The following is a 17,406-nucleotide window of genomic DNA, read 5'->3' as shown; positions in this document are numbered from 1 at the left end:
GAGGAGATTCTGGTTTTTATTTCTAAACTAACTTTCTTTATCTTTGCCTACACAGTACCTTCAGGCTAAAAGCACTTCTCTGAAAATCTTATTAGTTTTCAGGCAAAACCACAAAGAAATTAATTTTTCCCCAATATGGATGTTGAAGAAAATAATAGACTTCTCTGGAAAATCTCTTCTACTCACCAAATTCCCATTCATCCTGATGGCTTGCAAAGTCCATCGTGAACCCTAGGAAAAACAGATCCTATTATGAGAAATCCCTTTCCTGTGAGAGGGAAGTGGCTGTAAGGAGGGGTAATGTCCAAAAGAACTATTCTTACCTGCTGATCCAAAAGAGCCCAGAACATGGGCAATGGGATATAAAGGAATAGTATCCTGGTCAGTGCCTTCACATCCATAATGAGTTGCTTCTGCAAAAAGGAGGAAGAATAGGCAGAAATGCAAGAAGTTCTGTACGTGGCTCTCTTGCTTAAAGTAGAAGTGTCCAAAAAACAGTAGAGAGGAGGTTGAATGCAGTAGGATAGAATCATTCTGAACATTAGGAAAGACTGTATCAAGCCATAAGATGTTTCTGCATTTCCAACTTACTGGATATTTCTCAGCTGCCCAGTCTAGCCAGTGCTGTCGCTTTGGAATGTCTCCAGAACGGTTCTTGAAACGATTGGAAATAGCAAACTAGGGCAGAGCATAGACATCATGGGAGAGACAAACAGAAAAACATCCTCTGCCTTTTCCAACTTATTATACCTTCCTTCAAACACCATACTTTTCGTGACTTATTCCAACTCTTTGACCTAATCAGGCACTGAATTTCAGAATATTTCTGATATAATTTTATCTATCACTTTAAGAAAGAACTTGCCATTCAAAACAAAAAATAACAACAAAAAAGAAAAAAGTTATCTGTCTATACATAATTACATTTCAGAAGACTTTTGCCAATTTAAAAAGATGATTACCTTTTTTAAACTTAATGGTTAAGTAGAGCCATAAGAAGAAGACTGGTTAATCTCAGCTTGTTAAAAAACATGGAAATAGAACAGAGGTCATTGAGAAAAATGTATGTCCATGTTTGAAGGCCAAGATTCTCAGCATAGCATCTCTGTCTTTTGATTGAAAAAGGCAAGAAAACAATTTATGGACTTACCCAGATACATTTGAAAACTTGAGCCACTATGTTTCCTTCAGGGGGTGGTTTATTGTATATTTTGCTTCCCATTGCAAACACAACTGCAGTTGATACACAAACAAGTTTCTTAGCTTCTCATTCATTAGGTTGGTGCAAAGGTTATTGCGGTTTTGCCATTAATTTCAATGGCAAAAACCGCAATAACTTTTGCACCAACCTAAATAGCACATTCAATATATCAGTGCTAAGGGCAGGCTGCTGAACTGTGGGAGTGGTTGGGAAATCTCATAAAGAGGGAACTGACGTACATTTCCTGACTTTTGGAGTTATCAAAATTGCAGGAGCCAAGAGAAGATAAAATGGTATGTTGTTAAGAGAGAGATCTATTGAGACTTTCATGTAATGACAGAAGTGGAAGTCATCTGTGACTTCTTACTCTTCTTTCTCCATCTCCATATCTGAAATGTTACCAAGTTTTATTGGTCCTCTTTCTTTAATGTATTGCCTATTTGCCCCCTCTTTCACTTTACTACTGCTACCACTCTTGTTCAGGACTTCACAACTTGTACTTTGGATTATTAAAATGGCCACCAACTAGTTTCTCATTCCCTAGTCTCTTCCTTCTTTAATCTGATGCCAAATGTTTCTTTCCAGGATCTATTAATACTTTACTCACCCAAACTCCTGGCCTGAAAGACTTTCCCAAATTCACTGTTATCCTGATAGTTATTGTTAGCCCTACCATCTATTTGAAGGTTTATCACATGTACCTTGTTAAGCATTTTACATACATTAACTGATTTAGCTTGACAAAATATGTGCCGCTATCTCTATTTTATACATGAAGGAATATTAAGGAAATTAAGCACCCTATACAAGGTTACACTGCTAGAAAATACCAGAACTGGACTTTTAACCTGAGGCTTGACTGACTCAAAAATCTATGTATTTAATCCTTATAATGCATCTCACTCACTAATTCTTAGACACTACTGGTAACACAGGTGAAAAAAACAAGGTCCCTGTCCTCAAAGGAGCTCACCTCAACCTGCTGTTTCCCACTTTATATTTCATCAATCTTTTTGAGGTACCCTATACTGTAACCACTATTCATCATTTTGACAAACACTTCTATTCTATACAATTTCTGTTCTTGAGCTCATTCTGTTTCTTTCAGCCCATATCTCTGTCCTTTAACCACATCTCCACAGCTAATTTAAGGGGATTTCATTTCTTTAATTTTTCAAATTAACAATGAGCTGATATTACCTTTGTAGTTTTAAAACAGTGGGTTTTTTTTCAATTTCATTAAATTAAACCCAATAGAAAAACTCCATCTTGGTTCCCTCCCAGATGCACTTTCCTCCTTAACAGATTTCCTAGCTTCAGCATGATGCCCCTCTAGTAGATCCTCTGCTAAAGATGATTGTTTCAGGGACCAGTAGCATTTTCCAGTATCCTTACACATCAGAATGCAGAGATCACTTTACTTTTCTCTCCCATCACTTTTAAATATCTCCATTCCTCTCAGTCAGATTCACTCTACCACTTTTTCTCATTCATCCTCTCAATTTCCCCAAAGCTTCTCCAAATAGCATCCTTTATCTATAACACCCTTCTCACGGTTGATAGAAAAAATAGTTCAGTAGAGGAATGCTAATCCTGAGAGTCAAGTGGGCAGATAAAAAAGTACCTAGAAGGCTGGGTGCAGTGGTTCACACTTGTAATCCCAGCACTTTGGGAGGCTGAGGCGGACGGATGACAAGGTCAAGAGATCGAGCTGACCAACCTGGCCAACATGGTGAAACCCTGTCTCGGCTAAAAATACAAAAATTAGCTGGGCGTGGTGGTGGGCACCTGTAGTCCCAGCTACTTAGGAGGCTGAGGCAGGAGAATCACTTGAACCTGGGAGGCGGAGATTGCAGTGAGCTGAGATTGTGCCACTGCACTCCAGTCTGGTGACACAGCGAGACTCCATCTCAAAAAAAAAAAAAAAAAAAAAAGGAGGTACCTAAAAAAGAGGAAAATTTTGGGTAGAGAATAAACTGCTCCTGAAACTAAGAATGATCCTAGAAAGAGGCTGGACCTTCGAATGGAAACTCCTTCAATTTCCTGCCACCAAATCTATTAATTCTTGTATTCACACTCATCCTGTCCTCCCTCCAGGTAGGTGAAGGTGATATTCCTCCTCCTATCCAAAGCCAATTTGCTCATATGTGTTTTCATACTGATTATACTGTCTTTATCTTGTATTTCAACTTCTTTCTGCACTGGATTATTCCTAATAACATTCAAACATGCTAAATATCCTTTCTTGAATCCATGTCACCTTCCAGCTATAAATACTATTTCACTTTCTTACTGATAGTGACAAGAGGCAGATAAATTCCCAGGCAGACATGGACGGGTCCCAGTGAAACCTGACCTTCAAGCCAAAGACAGTTTGAAGCCTGAAAACTGAGTTGCCGGTTCCTGATAGAGTCCATGACCTGAGTGAGAACTTCTATCTCCGTCTTACCCTCTCTCTCCATTGGTTCCTTTTGGATGATGGCTTTTAACCAATCAAGTGGTGCTTTTTCCAAACCCACCCATGGACCAATCAGCATGCACTCCCCCATTCAAAGCCCGTAAAAAACCCACACTAAGCCTCACAGACAGCTACCCACTTCGGGTCCCTTCTAGGAGCTCAGAGCTTTCCTTCTGCCACTCAATAAAATTCTTCTCTTCTCTGCTTTACTCACTCTCTGGTGTCCACACACCTCATTTCTCTTGGTCATGGGACAAGGACCCGGAACTTGCTGAACTGTGGGTGGTGGGAATGAAAGGGCTGTGACACCCTTGGTCAGCTCACCAAGCTGTGGGCAGCGAGAATAAAAGAGCCGTAACACGCTCCTGCTCGCTAGACTACAGAAGAAAGAGAGTTGTAACATGCTCCTGCTCGTTGAACGACAGGAGTGAATAGCTGTAACATTTCTGGGGGCTCAGACCTCGGGAATTCCTGAACAGGAGATGTAACATCCCTTAGGGCTCTGTGATTGCTAGTATCTCTGAGTTTTTGGGTGCCGCCGTGTTCCCCTTGTCTAGATGCCACACCCAACACAGAAGCTGCTCGCTGCATGCCTAGTCCAGTCATGGGCTGAGCATGGAGCTGGGCACAGCATGGAAGTAGGCACAGGATCTGAGCAGGTGGGAGCCAAGTGCAGCCTACCAGGCTGAGCAGGTGGAGCAAGCCCAGTGGGCCAGAGCAAGGCCCAGACAGAGGCGGCAGTGGCCACAGAGATTTCTGGCTGACAAAGCAGCACCAAAGGAATCCTGTAGCATTTACTTCTCAGTGTCCTCCAATCAGTCTTCAGCCTCCACCATTCTACCATAACTGATATAATCATACCAGTGACCTCCTTGTTGCTATATTTAATAGACATCTGTCACCCCTATCTTAATCTCCCACTCAGTAACATTTATCACGCTGAATGAATCCCTTCTTGAAATCCTCTTGGTATCCAAGATAGCACTATTACCACTTTGGCCATTCCTTCTTAGTCTTATTTGTGGGCTTTTCCTCTTTGCCTATCTTTTAAATCCTGGCACTCCTTGAAGTTTGAACCTATCCTCCCACCCCACTTTTTTTTTTAACCTTACTCCTATCTTACTAGCTTTTAGTTATCTATCTTCATTTCATGGCTTATTGCTACCCATATACTAATGACTCCAGATCTATATCTATAGTGCAAACATTTCTTCTACGCTCTAATCCTGTATTTCCAAATAACTGTTTGGTAACTCCAATTAAATATTCCAACTACATATAAAATGCAACATGTTCAAAACTAAATTTATCAACATTGCCCCAAACTGGCTTTTCCTCAGTATCTCAGTTAATGACCCCACTGCCTACCCAGTTGCTCAAGGTTCAGAACACTACATTAAACCTTGACTTATCTTCTCCCTTACTTAACATATGTAACCATTCTAAGGTTTGTTAATTCAACCAGGGCCAGATTAGGGTGAACTGAGTGAGGCACTCATCTCAAGCACTAAATTTAAGCAAATATCAAAAAATTCAGTAATCAAAATAAATATTATCCTTGCCTCATCTGAACACAATCCTTTCTCTACATTATAGAAACATCATTGAGAAATTAAAATCTAGCAATTATTCATCTGTTAAAATGTTTTGAGAGTTCCCCACTCTCCCTCACAATGAAGTTCTAATTCCTTGCTGGTTTAAAAGGCCCTTCATTATCTGGTTTCTGGCAGTTTCTCCTCTTTATCATTCTCTTTCATGCTTTAAGTAATCCGAATGCCTTTAAAGCTTTTAAACATGTCATGCTATTTCTCAGCCTCTTGTCTTACAGCTACTGTGTCCTCTTTCTGCATCACTTATAATTTCTTTATTAATTAACTGCTGTTCGGCCCTTAGGTCTCACCTTAAATGTCATTTCTTTAGGCAAACTTTTTACAACCCCCAAAGTATTATTTATTAATTTATTATTTTATTCATTTATTTATTTATGAGATGGGGCTTGTTCTGTTGCCCAGGCTGAAGTGCAGTGGCACAATCATGGCTCACTGCAGCCTTGACCTTCCAGGCTCAAGCGATCCTCCCATCTCAGCTCCCAAATAGTTGGGATCATAGGTGTGTGCCATCATATTCCACTAATTTTTAAATGTTTGTATAGATGGAGTCATGCTATGTTGTCCAGGATAGTCTCAAACTCCTGAGCTCACGCAATCCTCCTGCCTCGGCCTCCCACAGGTGTGAGCCACTGTGCCCGGTCCCTCAAGGTCTTAATTAAACATTCCTTTTATGTGGTTCCCATAGCTCTCTCTGTACTTTCCTAGATCATACTATATTGATCTGGGAAATACTGATCATACTATATTGTAAATTCCTTTTATTTGTTTGCCTTCCTCTCTCTACTGAACTATATAGCTCTTTGGGAACATGAACTCTCCAGGTATCCAATTCACCAGTGTGATCCCAGTACCTAGCACATAATATGGCACACAACAGGTTCATTAAATGTTGGTTAAATAAATGATTGAATGAAAAAATAAATTAATTGGCTGGGCGCGGTGGCTCATGCCTATAATCCTAGCACTTTGGGAGGCCAAGGCGGGTGGATCACAAGGTCAGGAGATCGAGACCATCCTGGCTAACACGGTGAAACTCCGTCTCTACTAAAAACACAAAAAATTAGCTAGGCATGGTGGCGGGTGCCTATAGTCCCAGCTACTTGGAAGGCTGAGGCAGGAGAATGCCAGGAGGCAGAGCTTGCAGTGAGCCAAGATCATGCCACTGCACTCCAGCCTGGGTGACAGAGTGAGACTCTGTCTCAAAAAAGAAAAAAGAAATTAATTATAGTAAAAGATCAGAGAATTGAGTTATTGATTAGTACCCAGAAAACTGAAGCTGCTGACTAACAATGACAGCTAGCACTTAACATTTCATAATTTATAAAACATTTCATTTATATCGTCTCTTTTTTATCTTCATAATTACTCTATTATGTAAATATTATTATCATGCAAATATTCGGGAAAATATTTGGCTTTGAATGAAGAAGGAAGTAGGGAATATATTATCACAGCTCACCTATAATAAATTTCCTTGGCATTGGGAATTCTGAGTACTACTATCACTGCCCTCCCACCCACTCCCTGTTAGATAATACACTGAACATTGAGTCTCTGGGCTGTTTTTCCTCTGTTGAGCTCTTTATGGGTTTGCACTGGATATCTTCCAGGGGGGTGTCACGCTGAGGCTCAGAGTGAGAACAGGTTTCCAGGTCAATGATTAGAAATAATCATGCCCAAGTTTTCCCTCAGGCTGTGTAAAATAAGGAACACCATATCCCTCTTCTCTTCCAGGACTGGGTTCTCAGGGATAAAAAGAACGCCACTTGATTTAAGTTGCATTAATTTTCACCTACTTATTCACCTCCTCTTATTCTCTTTACTCAAGGGCAGACTCTTTGGGGGCACTCCAGGGGGGCACTACAGAGCAGGGCAGAAATAGCTAAACCTAGAAGCTGTTTTAAAAGGCTTAGAGAATTTAAAATCTTTTCCAATTACCAGATAAATAAGTATCATATGAAGTAAACTAGTTTGAAAGAGGGTTATCTTCCTTGCTTCCCTATATATTGTAGTGCAGAGCAGTGGATCTCCACCTTGAGTATACATTAGAATGACCCGAGATACTAAGAAATGCCCAAGTCCCTGACTGGCCCAGAGTTTGATCTTTTTTAAGACTCCCCAGAAAACATCTATGCAACCTTGGACACTTTTCTTAAAGTTTCTGACTTCATTCAGAATCTACCTCCAAAGTTGAGGGGAAACCCTTACAATAACTGTTACCCAATAGGCCCTAGTGTGAGGATTGAATGAAACAGCTTGTGTAAAGTGCCTACATGATGCTTTACATGTGACAGGTATCAATGATTACTAGTTTCCTTTGCTTCACTGAACTTACCAAGTGCAATTACCATGAGCAATCCTGGAACTCCAAAAGCCAATGCATAGCAGTCTTCTCCAAAACACTGCACATCTCCTAAAGAAAATGGGATGTGAGGAGGAAAGTAACTCTGAGTCTTGAATATTTGATGTTTTATTCTACAAGTTCAGGTTGTCAAATAAACCTGAGCTTGCAGAATAGACATAACCATCCTCTTTCCTCCCATCACCCAATCCATAATTCTTCCTTTGGGCCAGACAAATCAAGACTAAAATAAATTTTCACAGGTTATCAAGCTCTTATAAAAGGAGACGATGGACAGGAGAAAGCCTTGAACAGCTTTTTGGCTGACCAGAGCAAAGCCTTTTGCCATCAGAAAAAATCCTAACCTCTCAGCATGGGTGTGATAAATGTAGAAATCAAGCTCCCTGCATTGATGGACAGGTAGAAGACTGAGAAGTATCTAGTCCGTTCCTCTGCCTGAAACAAACAGGATAAATCATCAGTGCAATGTGTCCCCTAGCTCCAGCCCCATTCCATGTTCAGATTCAGAGCTGAAGGAACATACAAAGAGAAAGATTCAGATATTGCCTCCATAATACCTGAATTTCATATTATTAATAGATATTTTAAAACATGGCTGGCTGACCCCAATCATTTACTCACCTTTCAAACTCCAGAGCAGCTTTAACATTCTTTTCCTCCCTTTGCATAGGTTAAAAATAATCTTCCTGTCTTCAGTGCCACTACTGTGTCCTGTATATAGCTATTTGAATATTAATGTCTTTGCATTAAATGTCTGCATTTGTGTGTGTGTGTGTGTGTGTGTGTTTTGTTTTTGTTTTTGTTTTTCTGAAATGGAGTCTCACTCTGTTGCCCAGGCTGGAGTGCAGTGGCGCAATCTCAGCTCACTGCAAACTCTGCCTCCCGGGCTCAAGCCATTCTCCTGCCTCTGCCTCCCATAAATGTCTGTTTTGTCAGTATGTTGTGAGTTTCTTTAGAGCAGAAATTTTATCTTACTAATTTCTGTAATCCCCAGTACCTTGCACAGCATCTGACATATATTAGGGACTCGATAAATGTTTATTGACTGTATTAACTAAGTGAATGCCTGATTTAGTTAAATAATAGATTTTGTGGTAGGAGTGTATGGTAGGAATAGTACCAGAACATAGGACAGTAGAGTCAACTGTTAATGAAGCAGGATAGTTCACCTAGTGCTTAAGGGAGACCTGCCAGAGAGTCTAAAAAGAAATCAGCAGGCTTAGAAGTGGCTAGTAGAAACCTGGAGGCGGATTCGTCCTACTAAGTGAAATATCTTTGTGGAGCAGTTATCAAATGAAACAACTTTCAAATAAAGTTGCTGATGTTTCATTCATTATACACTGACATGCTTCATTCTGACACCCCAGATCTCTCCCTGCCACATTAGAACAACAAGTCCTTCCCCATTGTCTATTTATAGTGTGTTTTGTTTCCTCTCCTGGTTTCAATTTAAACCTTATTCCACTCATCTAATTTGTATAGTTCATCATACATAGGGTCCCACTTGCCAAAAGTTGGTTCTTTCTCCAAAGTCAGCAAGCAATTATGGACTCTTGGACAGATAAAGAGTATAAAATAACCCAAATGGCCTGAAAGGTGGGAAAAACACTAGAAGACAGGACAGCATAGCAGAGGCAGAAAGAGATAATAGGCATTATATCAGGGTAGAAGAGGGAAAAGGAAAGAGAGAGAGAGAGAGTGGGGGGCGGGGAAAGAGAGAGAGAGAGAGAAGTGGTGAGGGGGAAAAAGAGAAACTGGAAAAAAGATAAACAGTTAGAGAAGACGGAATGGATACATGAAGACAGACAAAACTGAAAACTGGAAACAAAAGTGAGGAAGCCAGAAATGTTGAAAGATCTAGAAATAGACTACTTCCTTGCCTATTTGTCACTGCTTTCTCATAGAGGCCCATTTATTTTTCACTACTGGTAATGGAAAGTATTTAGGAAGAGAGGGAATGATCAGCCAGGGAAATTCATCTATAGACATTCATTATGTTTCCTTGTAATTGGTCATTTTCCCCTTTCATGGAGTCTCAAAATGAGATGCTTAAATCATCTCTATACTACTCATCACCTCCCATTCCCAAAGTGCTTACCATATCTCTTCCTAAACACCTCAAGTTAGAGTAAACTTAACAATTGTTTGAAGTTTTTCCACCCATCAGGCAAAATACTGGCTTCTTGGAGGCTTTCACTCATTGGTCTCAGGTTTAATCACTGACATCCTTCCAGCCTCTATAAGCAGCTATAGTATTCTCCTTGGTTCGTATCCAGACTAACCATCCCCGTTTCCTTCAACCTTTCCGCATAAGACATGCCTTTTAGTTAATCTACCACCCTGGTCTCTTTCCTTTGAAACTGTTTCAGTTTTCCTCACTATTAATGACCAGTATCCAGCATTGAATACAACTGCTTAGGTAAGATCTGATCAGTAGATTACTTCAATCTTGGCAAATGGCTACCTGCCAGGTACCACTGTTAATGCTGGCTCTATATTCTTGAAAATACAAAATAACAGGATTCTTACATGTTTTTCTTCAAACTGGTCTCCACCAAAAGCTGCCACACAGGGTTTGATGCCTCCTGTCCCCAAAGCTATTAGACTCAGGCCGACTAATGATAGGACTCTGAAATGGAGAGGTGAGAATGCCAACCATGTTGATACTAAATGCACATGTAGAGATGGACTACATAGCTGCAGAGGGGAAAAAATGTGTACAAGGGCAAAGATTCCCTTCACATTTCTACCCCATGGGTACTTTCCATTTGCCTTTATTCCTAGGAGGTATTCATGGGCACTTACCATATTTATGATCCTTTGGCTTCTGCAAGAAAGTATGCATTACGTGGGAAGATTTCATCCCTGGTAGTTCCATTTACCCCTTACGAGCATCCGATAGAAACAGATACTGAAGGAACTCCAAAGTTAACACACTGGTTCCCAATCTTGTTTTAGTCAAAGGAGTACTTCAACAGAAAGACCTTTTAAGGACCCTGATCTCACATATCCTCACCAAAATTTAAAAAAATATATAAAATGTTCAAATTCATCATAACTAATAGCAACAGTGTCAAAGATATTTGATGGGACACCAATAAGAAAGTAGTATTTATTAAATATCAAGGCCAGGTGCAGAGGCTACGCCAGCACTTTGAGAAGCCGAGGCGGGTGGATTACCTGAGGTCAGGAGATCAAGACCAGCCTGGTCAACGTGGTAAAACCCTGTCTCTACTAAAAATACAAAAATCAGCTAGGTGTGGTGGCGGGCACCTGTAATCCCAGCTACTCGGGAGGCTGAGGTGGGAGAATCACTTGAACCCAGGAGGCAGAGACTTCAGTGAGCTAAAATCACCCCACTGTACTCCAGCCTGGGCAACAGAGCAAGACTCTGTCTAAAAACAAACAAACAAACAAAATTTCTAACTCATAGGATAAATACATGTACACAGGCACACAGGTGCATTATAACATGAATACATATAAACTGCTTCGTGAACAGCTGTAATCCTCTCTACTGACTGAACAAACAGACATCAGAATTTATCAAATGCCTCTGATCCCATAAACATCAATAGCAACTGAAATACATGGAACTACACATAAATGTAAATATTCGAAGCTTTGAGTATGACTTCTACAATTAATTATAAGGAAACATTATAGACTTTTTTTTTTAACCCTGGTAAAGTATAGTTGCATGGATGAATGAAAAGGTGAGGGAATATGTAGGATGTGAAGGTTTTGTTTATTTTCAAGCATATGAAGAGGATACTAACTAGGCATTCTACAAGTCCCAAAAACAGATGAGCTCAGATAAAGCAGGAAAGAGTTCAACTGGTTATAAGACTGTTTTTCTTAACCTCTTTTGTAGTAAAACTGTAGATTGGAAATAAAGGGACATCTCTGGTAAGAAAATAGAAAATCATTTGTAACGAATGTTTGAGAAAAGTAGTTTAGTTGATTCCATGATTTTACTCACGTGTGTACCACTTGTCCTCCCAGTATTGGTAAGGCACCCAAGGACTTGATCACATGGCCAAGCACATACACCAAGGAGAGATAGATGATTGTCCTGTTGAGAGAGCTAAATCAGTCAGTCTAAAACCAGAACTGAGAGACTTGAATAATACAGACTTAGGGTTCATACTGTTCTCAGTGTGGGAATAAATGGAGGAGGAGGAGGAAGGAGTGGAGGAGGAAAGAATTATCTGAGAAATCCAAATAGAGACAATAATGGTGAGTGAAGTAAACAGACTAGGAAAAAGGAGTGGAATTCTTCACTCTGTAGTGTTCAAGTTCCCTTCCTATACCCACCTTCCCCTTTCCTTCTACCCGCTCACTTCACACATACACAGAGAAACCCTACTTTGTACGGACATGACAAGAACAAGGTGGATTTGTAGCAAAAGTAATAATGTTTTAAAATGGGAGAACCAGTAGAAGAGGATATTTGGACTTTAGGCGTTTTTCTCAAGGAATGTCTTTTGCTGTAGGGAGCAAGAGGGGTCAAGGAAGAACTTCAAGTAAACAGGAATGGCTAACCCAACGACTTCCTCAAAATTAAAGAAGCACTGGGAGGTAAAAAGCTCTCAGGTTCAGCCTGGGTAACTTGGATTCTTGGATTAATTGTAATCCTCACCACAGTTTCTTCAGGGACAAGTTAACAAGGGTAAGAAAGGAGGCAGGGACTTAGAATAGACTGTCCAGTTATGAAAACCATGCAGTTGGAAGGAACATTCTGTTGTATTGTTTTCTCAAGGAACTTGAACAGCAAATAGAAAGTAGAAGAATAAGGAACTCCACTAAGAACATATAGAGAGATTCACACATTGGAATATGGCACACTACAACATATATTCCTTATGTGTACTACCACACCAGCATTCCTACATACAAGTAGAATGTTAGCATTATAATGAACCTTGGAAATTATACAGTTTACACCTGCAATTTTTAAGATGCTATATGCTAATGTGGAATGAAGAGAATAGAATGGAATAAAGATAGCAAAGAGAGGCCGGAGATGTCAAAACTCTCAGGATGTGGATTTCTCATTCTAAGTGCCTAATCCTTGGGTCGGCTTTCTAGGGCAGGGACCTTAAAGGGTCTGGGGGGTAGGGGGCAGGAAGTTAGGTAACTAGGCTGGGCACGGTGGCTCACACCTGTAATCCCAGCACTTTGTGGGGCCAAGGCAGGTGGATCACGAGGTCAGGAGATCGAGACCATCCCGACTAACATAGTGAAACCCTATCTCTACCAAAAATACAAAAATTAGCTGGACATAGGGACATGCGCCTATAATCCCAGCTATGCGGGAGGCTGAGGCAGGAGAATTGTTTGAACCAGGAAGTCAGAGGTTACAGTGAGCCAAGAGATGGTGCCACTGCACTCCAGGCTGGTGAGAGAGCAAGACTCCATCTCAAAAAAAAAAAAAAAAAAAAAAAAAGAAGTTAGGTGACTAATGTAGGACTAATTAACATCAGGGGAGGGGACAAGCTTTCCCAAAAGATCTTGTAACATCTTCTAGAGAAAGGTTCTCCTTGTTGTAATAAGAAGAATAAATAGCAAGAAAGGGAACAGAAAAAAAATGCTAGCTATCATGAACCCCAAACAGATTATCTATCTTAGATCATCATAGAGGGGAAAAAAAGGAGTTTGAGCCAAAGTGATAAAGTCTGGGTAGTAAGATCAGTATCGAATTGATGGACTAAATCAGGGGTGTCCAATCTTTTGGCTTCCCTGGGCCACATTGGAAGATGTATTGTCTTGGGCCACACATAAAATACACCAACACTAACAATAGTTGGTGAGTTTAAAAAAAAAAATTATCATAATGTTTTAAGAAAGTTTACAAATTTGTATTGGGCCACATTCAAAGCTGTTCTGGGCTCCATGTGGCTTGCAGGCTGTAGGTTGGACAAGCTTGGACTAAATGAATGACAGAAGTATAAGTAGTTTAGGAGGAAAATAGGCAACCTTATAGATAAAAACAAAACAAAAAACAAAACAAAACAAAAAACAAATAAACCCTCATAGGAAATAGTTTAGATATGAAGGATATCAGAGAGGAAACTAACGGCAGGAAACTAATAGGAGGAGCAAGAAGTCAAGAGACCTGAAAATTCTGCATTTGAAATGAGATATTAGAGTCATTGTAATCCCAACCACAGGACACAGAAATGCTTTAGGTTGACGTCACTAATCCTTCAATTTTACAAATCAAGAAACTGAAATCCAGACAGGTCAAATGACATTTCTAAACAGTGACTTTTGGGCTAGTTGCAGTGGCTCACCCCTATAATCCCAGCACTTTGCGGGGCTGAGGTGGATGGATCACTTGAGGTCAAGAGCTCAAGATCAGCCTGGCCAACATGGTGAAAACTCACCTCCACTAAAAATACAAAAATTAGCCAGGCATGGTGGTGCGTGCCTGTAATCCCAGCTACTTGGGAGGCTGAGATGGGCAGATCACTTGAACCCAGGAGGCGGAGGTTGCAGTGAGCCAAGATCCCACACCACTGCACTCCAGCTTGGGAGACAGAACGACACTCCATCTCAAAGAAATAAAAAAATAAATAAATTAAATAAATAAATAAAAAAAATAAACAGTGACTTTCTTTTATTGTAGAGATGAGGTCTTGTGATGCTGACCAGGCTGGTCTCAAACTCCTGGCCTCAAACAGTCCTCCTGCCTCAGCCTCCCAAAGTGCTAGGATTACAGACATGAGCCACTACACCTGGCCCCAAAGTGACATTTTAATTAGTATTAGGGTTAGGTGTAGAACTTCTATATTTAACTCATAACCCAGCATTCCTTTGGTTTTATCACAAACAAGTTAATGTGGAAAAAGGAAATGGAAGAGAAAGAAGTAATATATTTTATTTCACCATAAGAATATAAAAAGCCAGAGCCATTTTTAGTAGGAGCTTAGGAACCGAGAAGAGGTATATACAGAGGTTGAGAGTGTGTAGTGATGGAAGAGGAAGAGACCTTGCATGAAGAAAAGAAGGTCAGTTCAGATCAGACAGACAAAAAAGAGGAGAAAGGACATACTATGCAGACCCACTGGGAGAAAGAGAAAAGATAAGTGTGGAGAAGACATTCAAAAGCATAATAACTCCAAGATGGCCAAATAGGAACAGCTCCGGTTTGTAGCTCCCAGCATGGTTGATGCAGAAGATGGTGATTTCTGCATTTCCAACTAAGGTACGTGGTTCACCTCACTGGGACTGGTTGGACAGTGGGTGTAGCCCATGGAGAGTGAGCCAAAGCACGGTGGGGCATCGCCTCACCCGGGAAGCACAAGGGGTTGGGGGATTTCCCTTTTCTAGCCAAGGGAAGCCATGACAGACTGTACCTGGAAAATCGGGACACTCCCAACCAAATACTGTGCTTTTCCAATGATCTTAGCAAATGGCACACCAGGAGATTATATCCTGCGCCTGGCTCAGTGGGTCCCATGCTCACGGAGCCTTGCTCACTTCTAGTGCAGCAGTCTGAGGTTAACCCGCAAAGCAGCAGCCTAGCAGAGGGAGGGGGTATCTGCCATTGCTGAGGCTTGAGTAGGTAAACAAAACAGCCAGGGAAGCTTGAACTGGATGGAGCCCACCACAGCTCTGCAAGGCCTGCTGCCTCCATAGACCCCACCTCTGGGGTCAGGGCATAGTGGAACAAAAGGCAGCAGAAACTTCTGCAGACCTAAACGTCCCTGTCTGACAGCTGTGAAGACAGCAGTGGTTCTCCCAGCATGATTTTTGAGCTCTGAGAAAGGATAGACTGCCTCCTCAAGTGGGTCCCTGAAGCCCATGTAGCCTAACTGGGAGACATCTCTCAGTGGGGACTGACTGACACCTCATACAGGCAGGTGCCTCTCTGGGACGAAGCTTACAGAGGAAGGATCAGGCAGCAATGTTTTCTGTTCTGCAATATTTGCTGTTCTGCAGCCTCCACTGGTGATACCTGGCAAACAGGGTCTGGAGTGGACCTCCAGCAAACTCCAACAGACCTGCAGCTGAGGGACCTGACTGTTAGAAGGAAAACTAACAAACAGAAAGAAATAGCATCAATATCAACAGAAAGTACATCCACACCAAAACCACATCTGTAGGTCACCAGCATCAAAGACCAAAGGTAGATAAAACCACAAAGATGGGGAGAAACTAGAGCAGAAAAGCTGAAAATTCTAAAAACTAGAGCACCTGTTCTCCTCGGAAGGATTGCAGCTCCTTGCCAACAATGGAACAAAGCTGGACGGAGAATGATTTTGATGAACTGACAGAAGTAGGCTTCAGAAGGTTGGTAATAATAAACTTCTCGAAGATAAAGGAGGATGTTTGAACCCATTACAAGGAAGCTAAAAAACTTGGAAAAGATTAGATGAATGGCTAACTAAAATAAACACTGTAGAGAAGACCTTAAATGACCTGATGGAGCTGAAAACCATGGCATGAGAACTATGTGATGCATGCACAAGCTTCAATAGCCAATTCAAACAAGTGGAAGAAAGGGTATCAGTGATTGAACATCAAACGAATGAAATAAAGCAAGAAGAGAAGTTTAAAGAAAAAAGAGTAAAAAGAAATGAACAAAGCCTCCAAGAATATAGTACTATGTGAAAACACCAAATCTACATTTGATTGGTGTACCTGAAAGTGACAGGGAGAATGGAACCAAGTTGGAAAACACTCTTCAAGATATTATCCAGGACAACTTCCCCAACCTAGCGAGGGAGGCCAACATTCAAATTCAGGAAATACAGAGAACACTACAAAGATACTCCTTGAGAAGAACAACCCCGAGACACCTAATTGTCAGATTCACCAAAGTTGAAATGAAGGAAAAAATGTTAAGGGCAGCCAGAGAGAAATGTCAGGTTACCCACAAAGGCAAGCCCATCAGACTAACAGCAGATCTATTGGCCAGAAGAGAGTGGGGGAATTAAACACTCTTAAAGAAAAGAATTTTCAACCCAGAATTTCATATCCAGCCAAACTAAGCTTCATAAGTGAAGGAGAAATAAAATCCTTTACAGACAAGCAAATGCTGAGAGATTTTGTCACTACCAGGCCTGCCTTACAAGAGATCCTGAAGGTAGCACTAAATGTGGAAAGGAACAACTGGTACCAGCAACTGCAAAAACATGCCAAATTGTAAAGACCATCAATGCTAGAAAGAAACTGCATCAACTAACGGGCAAAGTAACCAGCTAACATCATAATGACAGGATCAAATTCACACATAACAATATTAACCTTAAATGTAAATGGGCTGAATGCCCCAATTAAAAGACACAGACTGGCAAATTGCATAAAGAATCAAAACCCATCAGTGTGCTGTATTCAGGAGACCCATCTCAAGTGCAGAGACACACATAGGCTAAAAATAAAGGGATGGAGGAAGATCTACCCAATCTACCAAGCAAATGGAAAGCAAAAAAAAGCAGTGGTTACAATCCTAGTCTCTGATAAAACAGACTTTAAACCAACAAAGATCAAAAGAGACATGGAAGGCCATTACATAATGGTAAAGGGATCAGTTCAACAAGAAGACCTAGCTATCCTGAATATATATGGACCCACTACAGGAGCACCCAGATTCATAAAACAAGTCCTTAGAGACCTACAAAGAGACTTAGACTCCCACACAATAATAATGGAAGACTTTAACACCCTACTGTCAATATTAGACAGATCAATGAGACAGAAGGTTAACAAGGATATCCAGGACATGAACTCAGCTCTGCACCAAGTGGACCTAATAAACATCTACAGA

At 40.8% G+C, this 17,406-nt stretch overlaps 1 protein-coding gene across 2 annotated transcripts in view; it reads right to left on the bottom strand.

Annotated features, from left to right (window-relative positions):
• Positions 1–17,406, bottom strand: part of SLC15A2 (solute carrier family 15 member 2) — a 52,576-nt gene that overhangs the window by 22,949 nt on the left and 12,221 nt on the right. For both annotated transcript variants that reach the window (XM_021934099.2, XM_021934100.2), the window contains exons 4-11: positions 11,614–11,706; positions 10,161–10,260; positions 7,976–8,066; positions 7,605–7,682; positions 1,151–1,233; positions 592–678; positions 324–413; positions 187–231 (exon numbers count right to left, since the gene is read on the bottom strand). In XM_021934099.2, coding sequence (XP_021789791.2) covers positions 187–231; positions 324–413; positions 592–678; positions 1,151–1,233; positions 7,605–7,682; positions 7,976–8,066; positions 10,161–10,260; positions 11,614–11,706 — 667 coding nt within the window. The remainder of the gene's footprint in view (positions 1–186; positions 232–323; positions 414–591; positions 679–1,150; positions 1,234–7,604; positions 7,683–7,975; positions 8,067–10,160; positions 10,261–11,613; positions 11,707–17,406) is intronic.

Source organism: Papio anubis, chromosome 2, assembly GCF_008728515.1.
Source record: "Papio anubis isolate 15944 chromosome 2, Panubis1.0, whole genome shotgun sequence".
Lineage (NCBI taxonomy): Eukaryota > Metazoa > Chordata > Mammalia > Primates > Cercopithecidae > Papio > Papio anubis.
Note: the sequence above shows the minus strand (reverse complement) of the source record. Positions and strands in the feature narration are given on the sequence as shown.